General features: G+C 56.6%; 1 protein-coding gene across 2 annotated transcripts in view; it reads right to left on the reverse strand.

Moving 5' to 3' along the window:
- The window catches only part of PTPRN2 (protein tyrosine phosphatase receptor type N2), a 600,304-nt gene that overhangs the window by 111,771 nt on the left and 461,640 nt on the right, over positions 1–26,893 (reverse strand). For both annotated transcript variants that reach the window (XM_061166236.1, XM_061166237.1), the window contains one exon: positions 1,792–2,004. In XM_061166236.1, the coding sequence (XP_061022219.1) occupies positions 1,792–2,004 (213 nt within the window). The remainder of the gene's footprint in view (positions 1–1,791; positions 2,005–26,893) is intronic.

A 26,893-nucleotide genomic window follows, 5' to 3' on the forward strand; every position in this document is an offset into this window, starting at 1 on the left:
CTTAACCACCATGCCCCCAGGAGGAACCACATAAAGGTCACTCCAAGAAATTCAAACAATTTTCCTGCTGGAAGGGCATGATTTTAATTACAGATACTATTAATTAGAGCTGTCACTGGGAAGCTTTTTTTCCTGTTAATTATCACAAACTCGGTCCTAAGTATGCATTTGCAACCTGCACTTTTGTCAGAATGAGTCACTTCTGCATGCAAGCCCAACCTTTCCATTCTATCAATATTTCATATTCGAATTTCAAAGCGTATCAAAGGATGCCATGCTTTCTAAAACCCTCCGCCCGTGTGATCTCCCGTCTCTCACACACGGAACAGAACCGGTGTGATAATTTATTTATGTCCTGGCACAGGCCTGGCCCAGCAGACCTGGCTGCCTATACTGGCCTTGCTCAATAGAATTTCTGGATAAAGTCTTACTAGTTGGTGTGACATTTTTCCCCAAGCTTCTCCTTCAAACGTGCTTTTTCTTTTGCTTTGAAGCAAAGCTAGCTCTGCTCTTGAAATGCCATCTCCCACACATCTGAAGTTGCTGTTTCTTTAATAAGAAAAGACTGCACCGACCAGGCTTCTGACCCCCTCCAGAAAACCAGAGGTTCTCTTCATTCAACAGCAACACCAAGAGTTTTGAAATGGGGAAGAAGGCTGTCTTCTGGTCTCTTTTAAGCAGAGCGATTTTATAAACTCATCCCAGTGCCTTATGTGAGATAGGGTCAGGGTGTCTCTCAGACAAGCTCCTGGGGGCGGGTGGTTCTGGAAAGAGCTTGAGCAGACTCCAACAGTGCAACTGTGATGACAGAACGATAATATTTATAGATGTGACTGTAAAATAGGATGCATTATTTACATGACATATTCCATACCACAGTCATGTGACCTGAGAACACAAAGACTCTGCTCCAATCCAATGGGAGAAAGTCTTTTACGAAATAGACTGATCGAATTTTAAATAAGATGACTGAGTAAATTACTTTCCCAGGTGGAAAACATACTTAGAGTCACATTATATTTTCTGTTAAGAGCAATCAAGCGCCCTGACTGGCGTATATTCCGGGCTTGCACGGCTGTTAAAACGGGAGGAGTGTTTTCCTTGCAGAGCACTAGTAAATCTGGAGTGTGTGCTCCAGAACCCCCAAACATTCTGTGAAATTTTTTCCTGGCCAGTTTGGTCTGAACCTGCCTCCCCTCACTCCCATTGGCCCCCATTTGTTTCCAGGTATGTTGGGGCTGTTTCAGTAAACCCCTCCCCACGCACACCCCGCCCCCCATGGCTCTCCTAAAGACGGCTTGCTGTGCTTTCCAGCCATCAGCCTGAGATTCCACGTCATCCAAGTCACAGCAAAGGTGGCAACAGGCAGGGTCAGAGAGGGTCTTTCCGTCTGAGACCCCGAGGAAGTCAATGATTTAAGAGACATCTTCATACATCTATACAACCAATTTATCTTGCAACTCTGGTGTTTTGGCTTTTTTTTTTTTTTTTTTTTTATTACTAGTGGCCAAACTAAGAAAGATAACAGATAATACATAATTCATGTATTGTACATTCTCCACATTTCTAATTAGCAGCCTGCTTTCACAGCTAACGTGAGACCATCCCAGAACAGCGTAAGATTAATTTAGAGCAGGAAAACCAGGGTTGCAAGGTATTTACATGAATGCTGATGAGAAGTTTCAAACCGTCATCACAGAAGAACCCAAACTACGAACAACTGCTGGGCAGGGGGGAGGGCCTGTTCTAAGGGTGGGCGGAATGGACACCGCACTAAGAGTGTCTCTTTACCTGGTAGGCGTTGGTGGCATCTGGGCCCGGGTCCCCCACCAGTCCCGAGAGCTTCTCCTTCAGCCTGTGGTGAGAGCTGTGTCGCAGGCAGTAGATGACGCCGGACGCCAGCAAGACCCCCACGATGGCCACGACGGAGACCAGGGTGAGCACCACGAACTTGGTGGAGTCGTCCCGCGCTGCCTGGTGAGGCAGAGGCTTGACTCTGCTTCTCTGCAAACAGGAGAGGGGGCAGGTGAGTACCCAGCTCCCGAAGACCGTCCTTTCCACACACACCCTCAAGTGTAAAGCTCCGGGCTGGCACCGGACCGACCCAAGGGCGTCCAGCAGCGCAGCCCCAGCCCAGCGGCCAGGGTCCTCTGGACACAGCGCACCGGGTCAGCAGGGTTTTCACCAGGAAGGTCAGCAGCAGCATCTCTCAGACTCAACAACAGAAAGTATCTGGCAGCTAACTCACTGCCTTAAGTAAAACAAAGCCTTTCTCCCTTCTCAATGGCTAAGAGAGGCATTTAGGGCCACCACCGAGGTATCTGGGTAGACAGACTGGTGGGGTTGGGGGCGGGGGGTAGAAGCCGCAGCACAGGTCAGACCAGTGGCTGAGCTGTGAAGGCATGCGGCCACTCCTGGCTCCACTGCAGGGGGAGGCCAGTTCAGAAGTCCTTCTGCCCTCCTTTCCAGGCGCACCCCCAGGTACAGACCTCCGACGGGGTGGGGGTGGGGCGCTTGCACCCGTGCAGACCCCCACGTCGCGCACTTGGGCACTTTTCCTTGAAAGCAGTTGCAAGACAGGGTCTGGCCATGGTCCAGGACTTCACTTCTCGGCCGGTGAAAGGTAAGAGGGCCCAGGTCCATCAGCGTCTCAGGCTTGATGGGGGTGGGTGGTGGGGGGCGGTGCGCCCAAAGCTGTACAGTGCTCGCCCTCATTAGCTTCATTATAAGGAATATTAGCAACAATTAAAAACGCCAGGGGGACGATGCACCGGCTCCGGCCAGCACGCCGTCCACAATTACCCGGGAAATGAATAGAGACGCGCCCGCCTCAGTGCGGGTCGCTACGGGATGAGCACAATTAGCAAACTCCTTTCCACCACCTAATTTCGCGTGGTAACAAAATGGATTTTTCCCCATGAATGCCTGGCCGGTCTATTCATTATCTCCCTTCTATTAGTGATTTTCTGCGCCGCGTTCGGCCTCCAGCTCCTCACTTCCTCCGGCTCCCCGTGTACACAGGGCCTCTTATGTCAGGCCGGGCCGTTTTTATCTTGTAATCATAAAGGCCACCAAAGCAATTATCGCCGGTCTTGACTGGAAAAGCTGGTCATTAATTAGCCTCCTTTGCCTTCCGTGCGGCGGATTAGCTGATGCCAGGACTGGGTTAATGGAAACGCGGGCGAAATGAGAAAAGACGCCGGATTTTCTTGCCTGGATGCTCGGCTCCGAGGAGAACGGCAGGTCCGCCCGCGGCGGGAGGGACGGAGGCGCGAGGACGCGGCGAGGGGAGGCGCGGAGGGAGGGGTCGGGGGAGGGACTCGGGCGCCCGGCGGCGCGGGGAGCGGGCGCGGGGGCCCGGGCCGGGGCGGCGGGCCAGCCGGGCCCTCCGCGTGGACCGAGCGCGGGGCGGGAGACCCTCCCCGCCCCTCCCGCCCCTTCCGCCCCTCCCCTCGCTCCTCTCCGGGCCCACCCCGCTGCTTCCAGAACAGTCACCCCCGAGGCTGTGGGCTGCCTCCCCTTCTACCCCCGCCCCGCGCCCAGAAACAGATCGGGGTGGGGGTGCCCATCCGCGGCGCCGGACCCCCGGGCTGGCCCGGAGGGCGCCCGACTCCCCTGTGCCTCCCACCTGAGCCCAGTTCCTCGCCCGCGCGCTGTGCCCGCGGTTGGCGCCCGTCGGGCCGCGGCCGGTTAACTGGGAGGTGCGCCCCTTTCCACGCTCTCCGGCCTGGGACGCTCCTCTGAGAGGCCGGCGAGGCTCGGCCGCGCGGGTTCCCGCTCCGCCGCTGCCCCCTATCCCCGCAAGTGCCGTCCCCCTGCTCCCGGAAAGGCCCGGGTCCTCCACACCCGGCCAAGCGCCGCTCCGAGTCTTCGCAGACCAGCCGGGACAAAAACAAAGAAGGGGGCGCGTCCGGAGGAGGGGGCGTCCCGCTGCCCCCCCCCCCCCACCTCGGCCCTCCCGGCATCACGGCGTCTGCACCCCGCCCAGGCACAGACGACCGGCGGTCCCCGCGCCCCACCTAGGGGCTCCTGCCCGGGCCTCGGGAAGACCCCGCGCCCACGTGACTGACCGCGCCCCGGAACGGGGGCTTCCCGAAGCTTCTCGGCCGCGACGGGACGCGCACACGCGCGCAGTGACCAGCCTGGCTCCGAGGGGACGCGCGGCGCCTCGGCGGGTGGCCCACAGCGACGGGCGGTCGCAGCGCGCTGGGGACAGAGGCCTGCGCGGGGCTCGTCCCGGGCGGCGCACGCCTGACGGCCGGACGTAAGGGGCGCAAACGCTGCTCGCTGGCCTCTCGGTTCCAGGCGGGAGGCCGTGAGCACGCAGGAGCCCCGGGAGGAGGCCGGCAGCGGCCTACACGTTACCGTGGCAGGAGCGGTCCCGGCGGGGCGCGCCCCCCACCCCCGGAGGCTCTTCCCGGGGAGGTCAGGCGGCCTAAGCATCCTTGATCCCAGAACCCGACGGTCGCCGGGACCAGCGATGCGCTTGGCCGGGGGAGCGGAAAGGAGCCTGCCTGCTGCCCCTGGCGCCGCGCTTGGAATTGGCTCAGAGGTCAAAGAACAGCGTCCAGGAGCGGGACTGCGGGTCCCTCTTCCTGGGCCCGCTGCCGAGTCCCCGCGGGGGCCCTGGTGCCTCCGGACGGTGTAGGACTGGACCCACGCCCACGGAGTCCCCTCTTCTACGTTCCTGCCCGGCTCCCCGCTTCCCCGGGCCGGAGCTGCCCCCCCACCCCGGGGAAGGGATGGCCTGGGTCGGCAGGCTGGGCGGACCGGGAGAGGTGTGGTGAGGCTGAGGATCAGAGGCGGCTGCCGGGATGCGGGGCTCCGAGAGGCCGGAGACCCGGTTCCGACCACTGTGGTGTGAGGCCGCAGGAGCTTAGCGGCCTACTGGGCAGCCTGCCTCCCGCTGGCGCCGGGCACCTCAGCCGGAACCTAACAAGTCCCGCTCCTGGAGGGCCCCTCAGTGACTCCGCGGCCTACAGAGTCCCGCCGGGAGGGTGGGACTGTCGACTGCAAGTCCGGTCTTAGGAATCTTGGAAGAAACAAACGTTTGTATTCATATTAAAAAAATTAGAGCATAAACTCACTCCTTGTCACAGTGATTGTGTTGGAATAATTTAGGATTATTTTTATCTCCTTTCCTTTTTGTAGAGTTAAAAAAAATCTCAGGAGCCCTGCTAACCAGGAGAGGTGAGAGGAGGACACGTGTGCTTTCGCTTGAAGGCGAGTCTGACCCTCCCTCCTTCCGGGAGCAACCGGGGACCCGGGTCCCCCTGCGGAGCGCCTTCGACTACAGGTGCTTTCCTGCCATCTCAGCCCGGGGCTGAGCCCTGCGGAGAGCCCTCCACTAATTAGAGGCATCTTGTCAGTCTTGACTTGGAATTGGAAGAAAATAATGTTTAAATATTTATGACTTTGACATTTACAGTCAGGCGTCTTTTAAAAGCGGACCGCCTCCTTCTGTACAGTGGCAGCTCTCTTCCCTCCCGGAAAGTTTGGAGCAGGAAGGAGGGGGGTTGGCGGAAGCAGTCCCCAGCAGCCTGGGCACACAGGGAGCGTGGGGTTTCGGGTACCCTAGGATGTAGGGGACACATACACAACTGGCACTCATTACTGAGTTTCAGAAGTAGAAAAAGTGTGATATTTAAACATATTCAGGAAGAGTTAAGTCAACTTTATATCAGGTTAGATGCATCTTGAGAGTACTGTATTGAAGTACAGTAGTTCATATTTTTCCCACTCAACCATCTCCACCTGCAGCTCCTTGAGTTTATAATATACAATATTTCAGAAGCCGTGATTTGAGATACACATGTGACCACAGAGGCAATCAGCGGAACTGCCCTCAGCACCCACAGACCTGGTCCTGACCCAGTTAAACTATTTTGATCTGTGCTTACAAGTGGAGGTGCATGGGGCTTCCTTTATGTTTTCTTCTGAGCCATTTCTGGCAAAATATCTTCAGAACGTTTTTTTTTAGCAGTCCATGTGGTAATCTTAAAAGAAGAGAGGACAAAAAAGAACACTCTATACCCAAACTTGGTTGGGAATAGAGGCAGGCACACAAATATAAAACTTTATGGTAAAAATATTTGTTGACAGGTAGAAAAATATAGTTTTCTAAGACTGATATGTAACCAGTTAGATTAATTCATTACCTAAGTCATTGACTTCAGTTTTAAAACACACTTGTACCCAAAAACTTACGGCACTGGCATGTAGCAATTTCATTGATACTAAAGTTCTAATACTGTGTTTTCATTTGTATCATTTCTGAAGAATTTGATTTGCAAACCCAGCCTTATCCTGTGTTCCTCTGTACTTTTATGTTACTAAAATGGTAAAGATATTTTTCTCTGTAAAATTTAGAAATTAATTTTGGGGACTACTAATGAGCTGCTAAAACAAGTCTGTCTTTGGTTTCCCAGATGAATCATCTTAGAATTACTTGGGAATTTCATGCTAAGTTTACTAAAATATGTTTGCTGAGATACAGTAACTATCACCTTCAAGCTGATCAAAAAATTTTAACATTTTTCAGGCCATGGAAATGACCAAACTTAAAAATATAGGAGGGAGGTGTCTTAAAATATTTTAAAAGTATTTTTAAAAGCTGTTAACTGAACTATTTTTAATTTGGACCCAGCCACAGAATTCTAATAAATGAGAGAAGTCAGGCGGAAATAATCATGTATTAATTCTCTGCATTACAAAATCTTTTCAGAAGCTATTATCAGAGCAAGAGGCATTGCGGTCTGAATTCAGGGTGGGAGAAATCCTTTGTGCAGCTGAAGGCTATTGTTCGTCTGTGCAGATGAAATTGTACTTGCAAATCTGCCATTCAAGTAGCCAAAAAAAAAAAAAAAGCCTATAAGGGCAAAAGAAAACAATCTCCAAGAAACAATTATTGTTAAATATAAACTTTAATGAAAATAAAGTGGGGATACGCTGTTTTAAAATCGGCTATTTGTGAGGTGTTTTTCAGGCATAGGCATAAAAATAAATACATAAAAGATGATAAATTGTCTATTTGCATCTTTAAGCACTCCTGGAAGATCAGTTTTGGGGAAACACTTTGTTTTCAGGTGTCAGGGAAGATTTACGACATTTATGTTTAAAGTGGGAGAAACACTCCCCTGTGAACTAATTTTTAGCAGAGCTTCATAAGCACCAAATTGTCTGGGGGTGGGGGGAGTGGGGCCCGGGGCGGGGGTAGGGGGGCATGGACGGCAGCGCTCGGCGAAGGGACGGGCGCGCCTCGGCCGGGCCATCGCTCAGACTCCGCGGCGGGTTTACTGCACTCGAACACTGGCTCCGCCAATCAACTCGGAGCGCGGCCGGGGGCCCGCGCGGCCGGCGCGCACCGTCTGCCCGCGGCCTGCCTGGACCCGGGGGCGCCCCCGGGGTCAGCGGTCCGCTGGCTCGCCCCTGATCTCCAAGGAGCTTTCCGTCGGCAAGGACCCAGCCCTTCTCAGCACTGGTCTTTCCGCTTCGGCTCCTTCGCGGAGCCTGAGAAGCCGCCGCCTGGAGACTCGCCTGGAATCGCGCGGGTCAGGCCCCGGCTGCGGCGCCGCTCGGAGCGGGGTTCCCGGGGGCGCACGGCAGTTTTCGGCCCCTCCCCTTTCGACAGGCCCGGGCTTTCTCCCTCCTCCTTCCCAGTCCCTCCCCCCTTCCTATTTAGGCGATCCGCACCGAGGTCAGAAAGATCAGACCGCGGCGCTGGACACAAAGGGTTCAGGGTTCCTGGGCGCCGCCGGTATTCACGGCACCGAGGGGTCCCCAGGCGGCTTCAGCACGTTTCCCGGGGACAATGGGGGGGGGGGCGGCTAACCTCCCCCTCCACAAAGCGCGCGGGCCGCGGAGCACGGATTGATGCCCACCCCAGGGCCCCCCGCCTCACCTCGCCACCCCTCTCGAGAGCCAAGCAGGGGACCCTTGGCTGCGTGGGGTGCGAGGGAGTGATAAAGAGACAGGGGTTCCGATGCCTCCTGCGCACAGACCTCCACCTTCTCACAGTTCGGTTCGAGTTAAATTCAGAGAAGGTGGGTTTGCCCTGCAGCGCGCTTGACCCCAGGCGGGGAGGCTCCCTGGTGCAGACCTGGGGCCGCTGTCTGCGCACTTCGCTCAGCCACCGGGTCGCAGGGCCGAAGCGCGCGGGGCCAGGGCTGGGGCAGGGCCGGCCGGTGACGCTGGGCAGCCGGCCGGAGCGCGGTGAGCATTGCGGCCCAAGCGGCGGGGGCTCCCGGCCCCTCACTCCCCGGCTGTGCGTTTGAGGGGTGCATGGGCAGTGGTGACGGTGACGACAGCCACAGCCGTCCAACGTGGAGCAACCTCCGAGCACTGATAACGCCAAAGAGCGGGAGTCCATCTCCGGCTCAGAAAGGCCTCTTCGGCTGAGGTTCCCACCCCTCGGTCGGGGTCTGCCCGACTGCCCCGAGCGACGCTGCTGGAAAACCCGAAGCAAGTCCCAGCTCAGAACCACACCGGGAGTGCTGAAGGAAGGAAATTAAGTCCCTCATTCAAACAGCTCCGCGTCAGAAGTTTCTCTGGCAAGCGCGCGCCCGCCCCGCCGGGGAGGGGGCCAAGAAGGCGCAGGTTCCTTTCGGGGGAGGGGAGGCGGCCGCGCCGCGGCGTTTCTCCACCCGGCCTGGAGGTCCAGGGGCCCCTGCCCTCTCTCGGGCCGCCCTCCCCCGCGTCCCCCGCGCTCTCCTCTCCGGCGCAGGACGGCTCAGAGGCGCGCTCCGGCCCCGAGGAGGAGGGCGAAGAGCGCCCCAAAATGGGCTGGGAGGAAAATGCCCGCACACTGGTTCCTTTCACCCTGGCTGCGCATCATGTCCTTCACCTTTTCCCACCGCCCTGCCTGTCTGCGCCCCGCGCCCCTTCCCCCCCCCCCCACCCCCACCCCGTTCTCCTTCGGGTCTGAACTGCCCGGAGGGGCCGGCGATGCGAAGGGAGAGTCGGAGAAGCAGCGGCCACAACCCGGCCCGGGGGTCTCCGCCGGTGCCGTGCGGCGGGACGGCGGTCACCCCCTCTCAGTCTTCGCGCTCAGGACGAGCTGCCACCAGGCGGGTCACCAGGGGATGTCCACCCCTGACCCACTCGGGGGATGACCTCAGAAGCAGACCTCCTCAGCCAAACAGAGCCTTTGGCAGGCAGCTTGCTGCGAGTCAGAGTTAGCCCCTGGACTCGGCTCTCCAAAGCCCGGGTCGCCCACCCGACCCCCTCCTCCCCCGCCCCGTGCAGTCTCCATCCTTCCCCAGCTCGGGTTCCTCTCAGCACCACCTACACGCCTGGCAGGTGCCTCCTCCAGTGGGTCTCGCCCGCTCCCTCTCGCCCCCGACCCAGCCCCTGTCCCTTCTCCAATGGCCCCACCAGTGCCCACGCCCCGGCCCGGCGTCCCTGGTTACCTGCAGCGGGGCGGGCGCGGGCGCCCAAGCCGGAGGAGAAGGGGGACGTGTGCCCGGCCAAACGGCCTCGGGGCGCGGCGGCCGCGGGTAGCGGCGGCGCCATCACCACTGCCAGCCTTTTCCCGGCGCCGGAGCCACAGACAAGCGGGGCCATCCTGTTCCTGACCACAAACTTCTCGGGCAGCCGGCGGAGACAAAGGTGCCGCGCGCCGTAGCTCCCCCGGCCGTGGCAGCGGCGGTACCAGCTCAGAGCCCGCGGGAGCCCGCCGCTCCGCTCGGTCGCTCAGCCGGGCTCTGTGGGCTCCGCCAGGGCCCAGGCCCGAGGCAAGGCGCTCGGGTCAGGGTGCGACGAGGGCTGGCGCCCGGCTGGGCGCGGGACGGTCCCCGCAGGGCCCCCGGCCGCGCGCGCAGCTCCATCCAGCGCGGCCGCCGCGCCCCGCCTTATATCCGGCCCGGCGCGCACCCGGCCGGCGGCGGCGCGGCTCGCGGCCCAGCCACCGGTTGCTATAGCGATGTCCCCCCCACCCCCCACATGTTGCTGACAGCAATTGGCTAAGGGGCCGCGGCTCTCCGCGCACCCTCTCCCGCCCGAGACTATGAATGGACATCGGCTTTGTCAGTCATTTGCACAGCGCGGCAGCCCGGGCCCTCGCCTTTTCTTTCTTTTCAGCCTTTCTCCCTTTCATCGGCCGAGTCGCACTTCAGACTGGGCAAGTTCAGGGTGGCACCCGGGGGAGAGGGCACTCGGCAAGAAATGTCAACCTGCGCGGCTCTACTGTGACCTCTGCCAAGGGGGGGGGGGGGGTGAGGGGGAGGGCGTGGGCGTCCAAACTCTTGGCAGGAGAAAATCTCAGGACAAATCCTTCTTCCGAGGTAGTTTGAACACTTTTGCCCCGGGGGGCCTTCCACTCCCTTTCCGAATAGAAGCCGGCTCAGGACCACCTGCCAATCGGCGCGTAAATACCGCCCCCGCCCCCACCCCCGACTCCCGCCTTCGCCTGGGCGGACGCAGGAACTACCGAGAACTTTTGCCATCGTTTGGTCCAGGCGGGCCGCGGGGCCGTCTGCCCAAGACGTCGGGCCGAGATGGGGGTGAGACGAAGGCGTCGAGCCGCCCGGGTCACAGGCTCGGCCTGGCCCGCCAGCCGGCGGGAGGGGCAGAGCGGGTCATAGGGCCCAGGGCGCGAGGCAGCGGCGCCCCGGATCAAACAGGGGCCTGGGGGGAGGCCAGATCCGCTCGGGCCCGCGTGCGGCCTCTCCAGGGCTCCCCAGGCCCCTCTCCCACATTCTCCGCCTCCGCGCCCTGAACGCCTGGTCGCAGCCACAGGTCGGGGCCGCCCGGTGCGTGGCGCCCCCGCCGAGCAGCCGGGAGCGAGAGAAGAAACCCAACATCTGTGTGTACAATGCGCTCTCAGGCCCACAGCTGCAGGCACAGGGGGAAGAAAGGCAGGAAGGAGGGGGGAAGACCTTGTCACAGGCGATGACAGTCTGCGGAGGGCTCTTTCGTGTCTCCTTTTCTGGAGACCCCGGCGCCCTCCTCCCCGGCCCCCTCTCCCGCCGCTTCCCCATTGTTCCCGCGCTCAGGACAGCTGGAGACAGCGGCCCGCGCCAGCAGGGCGGCCCCTCCTCACCGACGCCCCTCCTGCCCGCTCCCGGCGGCCCGGCCGAGGCCCCTGTGCTCCTCGCTGGCCAGCGCCACCCTCCCCCCCGCCCCGACCCCCTGGCGCGCTGTCCCCAGACCCGGCCCGCGCCGAGGGCCCCCTCAGGGACACAGAAATGCCTCAACCCTCTGCCCAGGGCTCAGAGCTCGAGGGCCTGCGAAGGGCCCGCCTCCGGCTAAAGTGTCCCAAGGACGCCTTCCTCTGACCGAAGGCTTAAGCAGAGAACTACCTGTGTTTGGAGCTTCCCTGATGGCTTAGATAGTGAAGACTCTGCCTGCAGTGTAGGAGACCCAGGTTCGAACCCTGGGTCGGGAAGATTCCCTGGAGAACCGGAATAGCAACCCGCTCCAGTATTCTCGCCTGGAGAGTTTTGTGGACAGAGGAGCCTGGTGGGCTACAGTCCACGGGGTCGCAAAGCGTCGGACAGAACTGAGCGACTAACACTCGACTAACACTCGAGGGGCCGAGAGTGGAGCGCTTCAGCGAACCCGGGCTCGCTAGGCCTGGGAAGGCCCCAGCTCGTAGGGGCTGGAGGTCTGCGGGCCGCTTCGCCCAGATGCCAGAAGCTCGAGCGGAAACTCGGTTCGGGGTGGGGGGCAAAGGGGAACCAGGCCCCGCTCCAGCGGCGCACCCCAGCACCAGACAGCCGGCAGGACAGGAGGGGGGCCATCCCGAACCTCGCGTCCTGGCGCGGGGGTACGGCGTGCAGACCCCCTCCCGGCCGCCCTCCGCGGGGCCCGGGTACCTCCTGGAAAGAGGAGGGGAAGGGGAGGAGGCGGGAGGGCCCCAGAGAGCCGGGGAGGCCTGCGGGAGGGGACCTGCGGCCCTCAGCCTGGCTGGGAACCGGCCTCTCCATAGCAACCGCCTGTGCGCGCGCGCCCGCGCGCATGTCTGTGTGCGCGCTCGTTTGTGTGCGGGGGAGTGGGCTCGCGGGCCTCCTCGGCCCGGTGCGGGGATCTCCGAGCCCTGGGGGCGGGGCACAGGGAAGTTCTCTCCGGAACAGGGGACCGGCCTTTTCGGAGGTGCTGGGGACTCTGGGATCTGGGCACGCGGCGGAGGCACCGGCCGAGCAGCGGGGATGAGCCCAGGCCCCGCACTGGGCCGTAGGGGCACCGAGGCGCCCGGCCCCGGCTGTCCGGCCGCCTGCCGCGGTCACGGGGACCTGGGGCTTTGCGGGCTGAGCGCAGGCGGTGGTCTTCACCTAGACCCAGCGCGGTGCGGCGCGGGGCGCGGCGCGGAGGGCGGAGGCCCCGCGGCCGCGGTGGCCGCGCCTGCCTCCAGGCCCGCGCGGGGTCCGCCGGGCGCACCTGCGGTCGGCGCTCGGGGCGGCGGGGCTCGCGTGGCTGAGAAGCGCACAGAGGGGACCCTGCCCGGGCCCCTAGCGATGCGCGAGGGGTTCGGCTGCAGCCTCCCCGCCGGCCCAGCGGCGCATCCCTCTGGCTTTCCTCGCGCTCCACTCGATGGCGGGGAGCCACCACCAGGTGTGAGGACCCCCTCGGGCGGGCTGGGGAGTGGCCCGGGGGAGGCCCGATCCTGCGCCTCGGTCACCAAGGTGGCGCGGCCCCCACGCGGCCCCCGGCCCTACGGATGCGAGAGCAGGACCGTGGCGGCGTTGTCCAGGGCCCCTGGGGTGGGGTGGGGGTCAGAGGGTCGGGGACCCCGGAGAGGACGTGCAGCTCAGAGCCAGATACTGTCCTGCTTTCCACAGACACCATACAAAATGTTAAATAAGTAAATAATACGTCGATACATTCATTTTATTCTGCTAGTTCTCCCATTGTCCCAAAGGGTTTCAGTTCCGACATCAAAGCCGCTCATACCGAGTTTCCTCTGAATTGAAAGCCGCGTCTTTTTAGTGCTTTCAGAAAGGGTGGGAGGCGCCATGGAGGCACAGTTGGTTTGCCCGTGGTCACTTTAGTGTATAGTTAGAGGGGCCTTAAACTCTGAATGCAGGTTTTCACAAGCAGAAAAGCCTTTTCTCATCCCACACCACATGGTATGTTCTTCGTGGGGTCCTGACTTGTCAAGTTCTCCTACCTCTTCCTCTCTGACACCGCCCCCCTCTTCGACATCCCCCCACACACACACCCCCCCCAACCCACCCCAGGACACCACGCCTGACTCAAACACTCCCTCTCAGAGCTTAAAGATAAACGGATTGCCTAGGGAATTCATTAAAGAAGGTATTTGTATTTTAGGTTCTGATCCTTTTAGTCTGTTTCAGAAACTGATAAATTAATCCACCAGATTTTCATTCTATTTCCCTTTATTTTAAAATCCTTTCTTATATCTAGTGCAAGGAAAAATGTATCTATCTTTTAATTCTTGAAAATACTTCAGTAGGAAAGTGTTTTGACAATAATGTAAGACTAGGTTCAGCTTATAACTTGGAGAATGTTAGGATTTTGGTTTTTGTCCTGAGAGCTTAGACTTCATTTAATAATGAATTCCAATTTACAATTTCAATGACATTTTCAGAGAAAGGCTTTAAACATGATGCAGAGTGTTTTTGAGAAGCATGTTGACTGAAATTATTTATATATGATGAGTATATTATTCATATAAAAGTTAGGATTGTTTAGGTGATGAATAAAAAGAATAGCATATGTGAAATTCTACTAAGTATCTAAACCATATAAATAGTTTAAAATGACATGTTGATTTTGCTAAGACTTCTTTTAAAGTGACGCTCACATTTGTTATGTGTAAAACCTAATGTTCTGTGTTAAAAACCTCATTTTCAATTTAGGGAATACCAAACTGTTATAGATCACATATTTAACTGATTAGAATAAAGTTCCAATGAACTAAATTATCAAAGAAAATGTATTTTAAAACAATATAGAGAAAGACAATCATGGGAAACATTATTATAAAGCAAAACAATACCTATTTCAGAAAATTTCAATATTATGATAAGATAGAAAATGGCAAAAACACCCTCTGAAATACTTACCTGATTTCACAAAATCTGACTCAGTTTTGTTTAAAATATAGAATAATGGCACATGAATTATATTTAAAATACTTTTGATTTGTAAATCTATACAGATGACTTTAAATTATAAAAATGAAATTTGATTCTTTTGAATACTGTAGCTATGTATATATTGTATTTTCATACATATATGTTACATAATGTAACATTTTATATCAGTGCATGAATTTTGGAAAGTAGGATGCTTTAGTTGGTCAGCCTTCTAGTGAAACAGTAACTGGCACAGATAATTTTCTAAAAAGGATGCTTGTACAGGTCAGTACAGACGACTCAAAATTGAACTGCATTAGTTGTAAATGGCAGTATTTTCAAGGACAACATTTGGAAGAGCTTTAGACACTAATGACAAGTCCATCCTCGTGGAGACAGAGGACAAGTCCATTGCAATGTCTGAGTACAGTTCTCATCAGTCTCCTTTGCATAACAGAGCAGGACTATCAAATTTACAAACAGGGGCAATTCTTTAGCAGCTTTAACACATTGCTGCAAAACCTTTAAAACTGAGAGGAATGGGAAAACAATAAAATTATTGGTTCAGATATTTTACTTTATTTCAAGAAAAATGTAAATTCTTTACTCAAAGAAAGTCTTTTGTTTTGTTTTTTTAAAAATTACCAACGTAATTCAGCTTTTATTATTAATTTCATTTGGCTCATATTCAGATTGATCTAGAGTTTCCCTGGGGGCTCAGTGGTAAAGAACCTGCCTGCTAAGGCAGGAGACTTGGGTTTGATCCCTGGGTTGGGAAGATCCCCTGGAGGAGAAAACGGAAACCCACTGCAGTATCCTTGCCTGGAGAATCCCATGGACAGAAGAGCCTGGTGGGCTACAGCCCATGGGGTCGCAGAGAGTCAGATATGACTGAGTGCACACTCACTCACACACACACACACACACACACACACACACACACACACACACACAGATTGATCTAGAATTTTTGAAATACAAAAACAGAAACTCTATTATGAAGCAAAGTCACTATTCCCTCCAATGACTTAACATGATCACACAAAAGCATCATATTAAAACCAAAAAATGTATTTCAGCGAGAATCTGTGCTTGAAGGACTGATTAACAAATATGTAGGAATTTTAGACTTTTTCAAACTTTGAAATTACAGTTCCTGTAAGGACAGGAAAAGTTTCAAAGCCTGATGATTATTATTATCAATCTGTCCATTGAAAGTAGCATTCTGAAAAACTTCCTAGGGACAGAGGTTTATAAATAGAGCAGTCTCGCTACAGGTTGATTTGGTTTTTATTCGCTAGCTGCTAGCCTAGAAGATATATTGTTTTCAAGTTACCTCTTTGTAGAGATCTTTATTATTTACAAAACAATGCTTTAAAATACATATTTAACAATCGACGTCCAGTATAGTAAATATACTGTATGCTCATACTAGATTTTATTCTTCTTCATAAAACTGACCTGACATTCTGTACAGTGCAGCGAATACTGGAAAAAAAGACTCATTACCATTGACCGAGCACCTGAGATTTTTGAGAGTGTGTGCGTCAGGTCGCTGGGTTCAGATGAAGCACAGAAGTGCTGTGAAGACTGTGTGACTTCTCTCTCCTTTGAGGCCAGAAGCGCCTCCACATGCTTTGTCATACATGTCACACGTACATTACATGTGCACGTCCACTACAGTTGTTTGGAAGTAGTTTTCTTTTTTTCCTGAAATTGCTTTGGAATTAAAGGAAGAACGATAATTCACGTAAATGTTTATTTCATAATTATGCATTTCAGCTTCTTACTGTCCGCATATACGTTTTTAGGAAAGCACGGATGGGTGTATGGAGTTACAGTCCCGTTAACTGTAAAACCGTCACAGCCTGACAAGCGGGCTTAGTACCTGGAGTCCGCAGACGAGGACTCAGTATAAAGTGGTCTTTTCTGGTTTTAGGTGGCAAACATGTGTACAAGTGTTGAGACCTAATGGGCACAGAGCTACTGGAAGCAGCCAGTGGCTTGTCATTCTGACACAACATGCAGCAGTCCCAGAGGACTTAGGGCTAGCTGTCACTCCGAGAAATCCAGTAATGGCCCTCCAGGATCCCGTACAAATCCACCCGGAGCTGCCAGATAGCTGAGTGAATAAAGAACAGCAGAGTCTTCTCTGTGGATGCGCACAATGCACGTTCACATTTAGCGAGTCAGGGACCAGGTCAACCAGCGTGCGGGCGTGCACAGGGGCTGCGGTGGATGGAGACACCCACCCCATGTATGCACGTACATACGATCCCCTGAGGTCTTTTGATTCAAACACTTCAGGAAATTACATACTTCCTTCGACCTTTCTCCGTCACATTTGAAATTCCCGTTCAGAATTACCTGGGGATGTGCTCAAACAAAACTCGGAATCTGGTTTTATATTTTCTAAGCACTTTGGATTTCTCATTCCCCCAAGACCCTATAATTTACCCTGATCACTGTCTAGTTCACTCTCCTTATCGCCAAATGGCTTGAGTATTTTCAAAAATAAAATAAACCTTTAAAGAAAGATTACTTTTGACAGTTGAGAATACTTTTTAAAAGGCCATTTACATGGGCAGTACCCAAATGTGGCAGCCACTGGTGTGCTGGGGCGTGGGGCTTTGCGGGTGAGGCCCCTGAGGGCTCAGTGTGGCCAGAGCAGATGCGCTTCCTTCTCTTCTGTTGGGTGTCTCGGTTTCCATGACAATGGCTTCTCTGTCCTCAACGTCCTTCTGAGGGTGAGACTTGAGGCTTTCTCATCCTCCATCCCCCTGAGGTCAGGTGTGTTCCTTCCTGCAGACCACTGCGGGCTCTGACCTCCTACCGTGGTCCCTGCCCGAGCCAGTGCAGGTCGGCTGCGTCCCGTGTCTGCAGGGCACTGCCCTTGGGTCTCAGGGTCCTTCCCCCTCCATCTGACCCCTTCCCTTCTCGTTGTGACCTGCTCCAGCTCGTCCCCTGGTCATGGGACCCTCTCCTCCCACCACCCAAGCTACAGGCACACACTCCACCTCACCAGGTCACACACCATCTACAACGTGCATCAGCCATGTCACACACATACAACCCTCTCACACGCATGTGCACATGTCACTCACCTATAGGCACACACACTGCCTCACCAGGTCACACACCAACTACAACATGCGTCAGCCATGTCACACGTGTACAACCCTCTCACACGCATGTGCACACGTCACTCACCTACAGGCACACACACAGTCTCACCAGGTCGCACACCATCTACAACGTGCATCAGCCATGTCACACACGTACAACCCTCTCACACGCATGTGCACACGTCACTCACCTACAGGCACACATTCTAACTTAGCAGGTCACACATCATCTACAACATGCATCAGCCATGTCACACACATACAACCCTCTCACACGCATGTGCACACGTCACTCACCTATAGGCACACACACTGCCTCACCAGGTCACACACCAACTACAACATGCGTCAGCCATGTCACACGTGTACAACCCTCTCACACGCATGTGCACACGTCACTCACCTACAGGCACACACACAGTCTCACCAGGTCGCACACCATCTACAACGTGCATCAGCCATGTCACACACGTACAACCCTCTCACACGCATGTGCACACGTCACTCACCTACAGGCACACACACAGTCTCACCAGGTCACACACCATCTACAACATGCGTCAGCCATGTCACACGTGTACAACCCTCTCACACGCATGTGCACACGTCACTCACCTATAGGCACACACAGTCTCACCAGGTCACACACCATCTACAACGTGCATCAGCCATGTCACACGTGTACAACCCTCTCACACGCATGTGCACATGTCACTCACCTACAGGCACACACACTGCCTCACCAGGTCACACACCATCTACAACATGTATCAGCCATGTCACACACGTACAACCCTCTCACACGCATGTGCACACATCACTCACCTACAGGCACACACACAGTCTCATCAGGTCACACACCATCTACAACATGCGTCAGCCATGTCACACACGTACAACCCTCTCACACGCATGTGCACACGTCACTCACCTACAGGCACACACACAGTCTCATCAGGTCACACACCATCTACAACATGCATCAGCCATGTCACACACATACAACCCTCTCACACGCATGTGCACATGTCACTCACCTATAGGCACACACACTGCCTCACCAGGTCACACACCATCTACAACCTGCGCCAGCCATGTCACACGTGTACAACCCTCTCACACGCATGTGCACACGTCACTCACCTACAGGCACACACACAGTCTCACCAGGTCACACACCATCTACAACATGCATCAGCCATGTCACACACGTACAACCCTCTCACACGCATGTGCACACGTCACCTCCCATGTGAACACGCATCCTCTCATACACTCTGTAATATTGGTGCAGTCGAGTGCAGCAACCATTCCCGACTCAGCATCACACCGGGGCCAGGTTCCTCCGAAGCTCTTACCTGGTGTCCAGCTAAATAGTTGCGGTTACTTTCCAGTCAGACTTCCTGCCTGGGATTAAGGAGCCTACTGAGAAACTCCTGTTCTGCTCACATTACTGGGGGCCCCGGGGCCACCCAGACTTCTCAGGTGGCGCTAGTGGTAAAGAAGCCACCTGCCAACGCAGGGGACATAAGAGATCCAGGTTCAATCCCTGGGTTGGGAAGACCCCCTGGAGAAGGGAATGGCACCCTCCCCAGCAGTCTCACCTGGAGAATCCTATGGACAGAGGCGCCTGGAGGGTTATATTCATGGGGTCGGAGAGAGTTAGACATGTCTGAAGCGACTTAGCACGCCCACACAGGGGCAACCCAGTGAGGGGGTTTAGAGAAAGGATTCCCACCCGGCTTCTGCCACTTCCTGACTCTGGCCTGAGCGAGGCGCTCCACTCTCTGTGCCTCTGGAAATGGAGATGAGGGGGGATGGCCCAGTGAGCGTGTTGGAATGGTCACAACAGAGGTCCGGCCTCGGAGGAGGGTGGAGGGCAGTGCTGGGGGCTCTTGCTGCCTGTTGATAGCATTTTCTCTGCCTGGTGGGCACCGCCATCATTTCCACGGAGGCACACGGAGATCCTGCGTCCAGACAAACACTGACGCTGTGACTTAAGGTGACACAGCTCAGCAGTGGAAGTGCAAAGAGGAAGAAGTGTCTGCAACCGAGGGAGCAGGCCCCGAGCGTCTGAGAGCAGGCCCCCAGTCCTGACCCCTGCTCCCTGCACCTCGTGGGCTGCAGCTCCTCTGCAGAGCCATCAGAGGGAGGGCGGGGGTCTCAGGTCGGTCCACTTGCTCCTCCTGGGAGAGCACGCGGATGGCAGACCCTGGAGGCTCGGGCGCAGAGATAGGTGCATCTACGCGTGCTCATTGCCCTCGTGCATTCAGACCTAAATTCCTGCCACCTAAGGGCAGCCCTCTCCCGCCAGCACTGCCTGGACAACGCTTGTGAGCCACGGGCTCTGTGCTGATGTCCCAGCTCGTGGGAGTCACTCAAGGCACCTTCCCTAAAACCGACGACGATCCTGTGGGGTTGGAACCGTTACCACCTCTGTTTTCCAGACGAGGACAGGGAAGGCCACCTCGGCCTCACGGAAGTGCCGCGGGCAGGATCCAGGGGAGGGCTCGGGCACTAGTGCTTCTCGGGGTCACTTGTGGCTGGAGGTGGGACCTTGAGCAGAAAGTTGGGTCTCCCCAGATCCGGGGCCAGGCTGCAGGCCCAGGGCAGGTCACGGTGGGAGCACGTCTGACCCGCCCCACTGGGACCCTGCGGTGGCAGCGATGATGGTTAACAATCGTGCTTGAATAGAATCCCCGAGGTGCCAGCCCCTCCGTGTCGGTGAAGACCGAAGGGATCTTCCTTCGGGCATCATCGGACCCAGTGCTCCTCACGTGACTTCAGGACAGAGTGCCCTGAGAGATCTGGTGCTTCTGGTTTTCATCCTCAAAGGAAAATCCCCACAGTTATCCGGTTATCCGATTTCAGCAAACAGCACCAAACCGCAGGGGTTCGATGGTCCCGAGCACTCTAACGTTTATGCTGTAGACGCCAAGGGGAAAAGTGGGTGACCGGGTCCTGGGTCTCTGCGGCTGGGGTGGGGGGGGACCGTGGTCGTCCCCAAGAGCCAGGCCTTCCTCCCCGGGGCTGTGCTCCGTCATCTCCGTGGCTTTCCTTCCGCTCACGCCTCCCTTCTCCATTGTGCAGGACTCCCTGCCCTTCCCGTTGAGAGCGCTGTCTAGGTGTTGAGCGCCCCGTCCACCCTAGCCGTGCCCCTCCTGCCTGCCCATGAGGGTCATTGGGATGGCTCATCAGGGCCAGCCCTCAAGCCTCAGGGGGCGCTCCCAGCGGGGCCTGGACTGTCGCTGTCTCTGGTTCCATCTGAAATGCCCGTCCTCGGGGGGCCTCTCCGCGGCCGGAAGTGAGCGCCCTGCCTGTAGAAGCTCTAAAGCCACGCATGACTTGACGCCTCACATTAGCCACGAAGGCGCCTTGTCATGGGGAATTCTCTCTGTGGGACTGAGAGGTTCATAAACCAATGAATGCAATGCAATCACCCAGAGGTACATAATGTCTTTATCCTTTCTATCAGACATATGATGGGTCATAGGCACAATTTAATAACAAATCAAGTGGGGCTCAATAAAGATTATCACGAAGAGCTGGAAACATTCTTCCATTAATTTTCTCTGCCGAGTCTGGCTCTTGCACAGGGTCCTGAGCAGAGATCAATCGTCACCTGAGAGCGGGCACTGCTTCCGGGATGATGAGAGGCTGCCCAGGGCCTATGCTGAGTGAGCCTGGGAGGGTCCCTGCAGCCCCCTGTCCTCTGATGGAGGGAGGCCACGAGCCACAGGGAGACGCTGCCCAGGGCAGAATTGGGCTGCGGACGGAGCCAGGCCTGTTTGCTGGGGCTGCCTGATGCGACCCGGCGCTCTGCGTGGGAGAAGTGGGCACACATCTGTACAAAAGCTCCTAACCACTCAGGTCCAGATGGAGCTGCTGAATTTTATTTCCCAGAAGATGACGATGATGATTTTGACCTCTGACTACTGTTTTAGCTCCTCCCTTCTTCAAGGAACTGAAAGAGCGTGTGAGGCACGGAAGGCAAGTGTGCTGGGTGTGAAAACCCTCGCACAGACTTGCCGGCTGGATCTCCTAGGTCTAGGAGACGAGGGGGGCCTGGACCCTCTCTCCCAGCGTCCAGCCTCCGCGTCCTTCGGGGCCTCACCCACAGTGGGGCAGCCACGAGGATATGGAGCTCAGGCGTTCACAACCTGCTCCCAGAGCTCAGAGGCACCTCCTCTGTTCAGATGCCCCCTGACTGCTCGGGCCCCAGAGGTCCCAGTTGGCAGAACACAGGCCGGCCCCTGATTAGGCGGGGGCCTCCTGGGAGTTAGAGTTCAAGCAGGGGCCATGAAAACCCAGAAGAGAAAACCACGCGAAGTGAACAGAAAGACGCCGGAGGGGCCCGCTCACCGGGAGGTGAGGCCATGGGCCAGGGCTCCAGGCGACCTCTCCAGTGGGGAGTCCAGGCTGAACCCCTGGCAAAAGGAGGCTGGGTGAGGCGCCCTCCCTCTGACCTCCCCAGACATCGGTTCTAGCCGTGCTTTCTGGAATGTTCGGAACAAACATAACCCCTGTCTCTCCCTGTCTGGCCTTACCAACATGTGAAGACATGGTTATGTGCTCATCAAAACTTAGTTTTCCCCAAAATTCTGATGCCAGATTATGAGCACCTGAATTAAGGCAGTGGCCAAAGGCACAGTGAGGAAGAGAAGAAACAGATTTAGGCACCCAAATGGACCTGTTACAGAAATGATATGTCAGAGGCGAGACGTTTCCAGTTTCCGGTTTGAGAGAGACTAGTGAAAGGAGACGAATGTGCAGCACCGTTGGACCTCTGCACTTGGCCCAGGAAGACCCGCTGCCTCCCAGCGGTGTCAGGGGGACGCAGGCGGTGGGGGGGGCGGGGTGTCCCTGCCCGCATGGCCGCTCCCCCAGGAAGCTTCCTTCCGTTTCTTGACCCCACAGCCCCAAAGGACCTCAGGGTCCTCCTCCAGGCCCTTTCTAGCCACTGGCCAAACCCTGAGGAGACCTTCGGGGTCCCTCATGGGACAACAAGCTCATTTCTTTGGGGCTTCCCTGGTGGTTCAGATGGTAAAGAATCCGCCTGCAGTGTGGAAGACCCAAGTTCGATCCCTGGGTCAGGAAGATCCCCTGGAGAAGGGGATGGCAACCCACTCCAGTATTCTTTTTTCTTTTTTTTTTTTTATTTATTTTTAATTTTATTTTTATTATTTTTTTTTTTTCCCACTCCAGTATTCTTGCCTGGAGAATCCCATGGACAGAGGAGCCTGGCGGGCTATAGTCCACGGGCTCGCAAAGAGTCGGACACAACTGAGCAACTCACACACACACACCCAGACACACACACACACACACACACACACACACACACACACACACACGGCGTTGGGAAGGGCACTTCCTCCGTGAGAGGCGGGTCATGGACCCTGGGAGGTGTAGGGTCTAGGGGCCCAGAGGAGGGGAGGGTAGTCCAGGCATAAGACACACAAACGCACGAGGAGAAGGCCTGGGGTGAGCACGGCGTCCAGCTCTGGGAGGAGCCCACGTCAGGCCCAGTCGGGCCCAGAGCCTGAGCCTCCCGCAGACACGCCCGAGCCTCTGGGAAGTCAGGTTCCCAGCAAAGAGAAGACCGCTGACCCCCTGAGGAGATCCAAGCCCTGCTCTGTGGCTGAACCTCTTAGCCTGGGGGCAGGGAGGGGCTCCCATTTCCAGCAGCATGATGCAGCTGGCCAGACGGGGCTCAAGGTGAAGCCTGCTGCAGGGCAGCGAGGCGGTCCGTCCACAGCCCCTGGGAGGCGGACCCGAGAGGCGGTCCGTCCACAGCCCCTGGGAGGCGGACCCGAGGTGCTCTACGCTGCTCGGCCCCACCGTGAGTCCGAGCTGTGCGCTGACACTTTCTTCAGCGTTTGTCTCGGGCAAGAAAAACGCGCAGGCGTCTTGGGCACAGCCAGCAGCGCCAGCGCTGAGCGCTTTCCATCTGTCTCCCTCCCGATGAAAGGCGGGGGCCCCGGGTCAGACACGCCAATGAGGCCACGTCGCGGGCAGGGCCTGGGGTCCGAACACGGCCCAGCTTGACCCCTGGGTCCCCGAGTCCTTTCATCCAGATCCCAGCGCTGCACTTACCCGGGAGGGCCGGGTCCTCTCAAGCCAGCACGGGCAGAGCCGTGGGTCGTGTGTGCACACGTGTGATGGCGTGTGTGATTTGCACACCTCCGTCCTGTCCAGGGACGTGGCATCTGCCACGTGAAGGCAGTTTTGGCTGCACAGCGGGACGGGAGGTGTCCCCGGCTCGCTGGAGGGAGGGAGTCCCCACCTCAGATTCCAGCGTGAGACGGACTCCCACTCACCTTCTTTCTTCCTACTGCCTTCCTGCCCTGGGTCATTCACACCTTTAATAAACCCAACTGGACATCTTTATAAGGCTTCTCAGGCGGTCCAGTGGTAAAGAACCCGCCTGCCAGTGCAGGAGGCGTAAGAGGTGTGGGTTTGATCCTTGGGTCGGGAGGATCCCCTGGAGGAGGGCAGCAGCCCACTCCAGTCTTCTTGCCTGGAGAATCCCATGGACAGAGGCGTTGGGCGGGCTGCAGTCCATCGGGTTGCAGAGTTGGACACGGTGAGAGACGGAGCATGCACGCACGCACAGATGCCCTTTAGCAAGGCTCCTGACGAAGCTCTGAACGAACTCAGGGACACCCCACACGGCCCCCCCAGGACTCCCTTTCCTGTTCCCAGCTTTCCTCACTGTGTTTACCCAACAGCCCATGAGAAGAGGCTGCTTTACTCAGCGAGACGTTTATCTGAAGGCGCTTTCATTCTCCCTCCCTAGGTTTGCTTTTGAAAATTCTGTTTAAAAGAAATCCCTGGAATCTATATTCTTGGTCAACAGCAGTTCCTTGACTCCCCAGAGAGACACCTTCAAGGAAGAGACCAGCAACCCCTGACCCCCCGAAGTGCCGGGAGCCACCGGTTCGAGGTAGGTCCAGGATTTTACAAGACCAGGTGGGCACCTTGGCCAGTGTTCCCTGAGCCTGCCCTGAGCCCTCATGACCTCGCACCCGATTCTGCCACCCACCGGCCCCACTCCCTACGGACTTGTCATGGTCGACTGGGAGCCTGACCCAGCTCCCTCTGATCCCCGAGACTCGCTCAGTGAGACGCAGACCAGACTCGCAAACCAGTGAGTCACCCAGGCCACGGGGCTCCGTCCCACGTGAAGGAGCTGCCAAGCACTCATCACTCAAAGATGCGTCGTCACCCCTGGCTACCGACATGACTGTGTCTTAGAGAGATTCCGTGAGTGATTATGACCAACCTAGACAGCATATTAAAAAGCAGAGACACTACTTTGCCAACAAAGGTCCGTCTAGTCAAAGCTATGGCTTTTCCAGTGGTCATGTATGGATGTGAGATTTGGAACATAAAGAAAGCTGAGCGCCAAGGAATTGGTGCTTTTGAACTGTGGTGTTGGAGAAGACTTTTGATAGTTCCTTGGACTGCAAGGAGATCCAACCAGTCCATCCTAAAGGAGATCAATCCTGAATATTCATTGGAAGAACTGATGATGAATCTGAAACTCCAATCCTTTGGCCACCTGATGCGAAGAGCTGACTCACTGAAAAAGATGCTGGGAAAGATTGAAGGCGGGAGGAGAAGGGGATGACAGAGGATGAGATGGTTGGATGGCATCATGGACTCGATGGACATGGGTTTGAGCAAGCTCTGGGAGCTGGTGATGGACAGGGAGGCCTGGCGTGCTGCGGTTCACGGGGTCGCAAAGAGTCGGACACAACTGAACTGACTAGACTGCTACTGTGTAGAGTGTTCAAACTAATTTCCTCCTCAGAAAATCAACATGCTGATGCCTCAGAAAAGCCATCATTGGCCGTCATGGGGTCAGGTGGGGTGGGTGGAGGGACCCGGAAACTGCGTCCTGTGGGAATACACCACAGCTCCCGCTTCCAAATGCCTGTCCGGGGCCTTTGGTATCGCCTTCATCCTGATGAGTGAGCCTGCTCACGGGGGTCTCTCTCAAGAGCCGTCTTGTGCAGGTTGGGAGACACATCTGGTGACGCCAGAGGCGGGGTGGCGGGCCTGCGGGGGTGCTCTCTTGGGGACGTGGACGCCTGTGGGCGCTGGGGTGGGTCAGGGCCGGAGCCTGGTGAGGACAGGGGTGCACAGGCCAGCACCCAGATGAGCCTCGAGGCCCTTGGGACATGGGTCTTCCTCCTGCGGTGGCCCCAGACAGGCCGAGGAGGGGTCAGGATGGGAGAAGGGATGGGGCGGGGGCCCAGGATCCGGTGACATGCAGCCTTCTACTCATTGGCTCTGGGCTCTGCTGACCCTGGCTGTGACCCGAACGCTGACCCACCCTTCCTCTTGGCCGTCCTGACTTTCAGTCACTCTAGGAACCATCAGCCCAGGACACTGACAACAGAGACTCCAGTAAATCCGCCCGGAGCTGGAACCATCGAGGGGAGCGTGGGCTCGGAGGACATGGCCCTGCCATCCTGGGCAGGGGTCCTACCTTCCCAGCAGCTCCTGGACCGAGGGGGCCTTGTGTAAGGACCCCCGTGGGTGAAGCAGCGAGTGACACGTGGTGACACGCAGAGGCTTTGAGGACTCTGGGGTCAAATCTCAGATTAGCTAAGTTTTTTTGGTTCAACCCAAACCTATCTGAGACCCCAACTGCCTGCAAAACAAGGGACGAAGACCACAACCCCAGGAGCCAGAAGAGACTGAACAGCCCAGTAAAGGTGGGTTCCCTGGGCTGCGGTGACCGGCAGAGACCCCAGGGGGAACCTGAGACCCCTCACGAGGAAGCACTTGATGGAGGAGGCGTGGGCCACCCCGCCCAGCTCTCAACACAACTCACCCAACCGAATGCAGCCCAGGTCCTCCTCGGTGTCGGCAGAAATGACGTGTGTGTGCAAGGGCATGCATACATGCATATTCGGGTGTGCACACGTGTGTGTGCACGTGTGTGTGGGAGCGCAGCATCAGGGTCCCCTCCCGTCAGCAGTGTTGAGCTGCTCCTGGGGAGTCACCCGCGTGGGCACAGCCTGCACCCCTGTCCTGGCCTCGTGGGCCGCGGAGCAGCGGTGACCTGGCCCGGGTCCTCGGCCTTGTGTCCATGGGGACTGGCAACTGGCCTCTCTGCTCAGCCCTGGAGGACCCGGTCACTGCATGTGCTCAGAGCAGCCCGGCCTTTCTGTAGGCACCGCCCTGGCCCCTCACCCAGACTTGAATCTCTCGCTGTGACGCTGGCAAGGAACCCCCAGGAGCCAGAGCGGCCGGAGGAGAACTAGGGGCTCTGACCCCCATGTGGCTTCAAGGAGCTGACAGGATGCATCCATCAGTGACCGAGACACACACACCAGGCCCTTCCCTCTCCATGTCCTCACTCGCCTCCCCTAAACCCATGCCCGCCTCTGGTGAGAGGCCTCCCTGCCTGACCTTGTGGGGTGACTGCTCTTTCTTAACCCCTAATAAACGACCTTTGTAATCGCTTCTGGGCCGTCACACAGAGGGAGCCGGCAGCCAAGAGGAAACAAACCTGCAATAAACATGGGGTGTGGGACCAACGGTAAAGATCAGAACCATTTAAATGAACGCATCAAACAACTGTAGGGTTTTGAGCTATTGGCTCATTAGGAAAGGAGATTGTTTTTACAAACAACTTATTGTCTCCACCTTCACATGCGCTGCGGACAGCAGGGCTGAGAGCACCCCTCCTGCACTGACCTCCCCGAGCAAGGGGAC

The sequence above is a fragment of the Dama dama genome, chromosome 18, assembly GCF_033118175.1.
Source record: "Dama dama isolate Ldn47 chromosome 18, ASM3311817v1, whole genome shotgun sequence".
Taxonomy (NCBI): domain Eukaryota; kingdom Metazoa; phylum Chordata; class Mammalia; order Artiodactyla; family Cervidae; genus Dama; species Dama dama.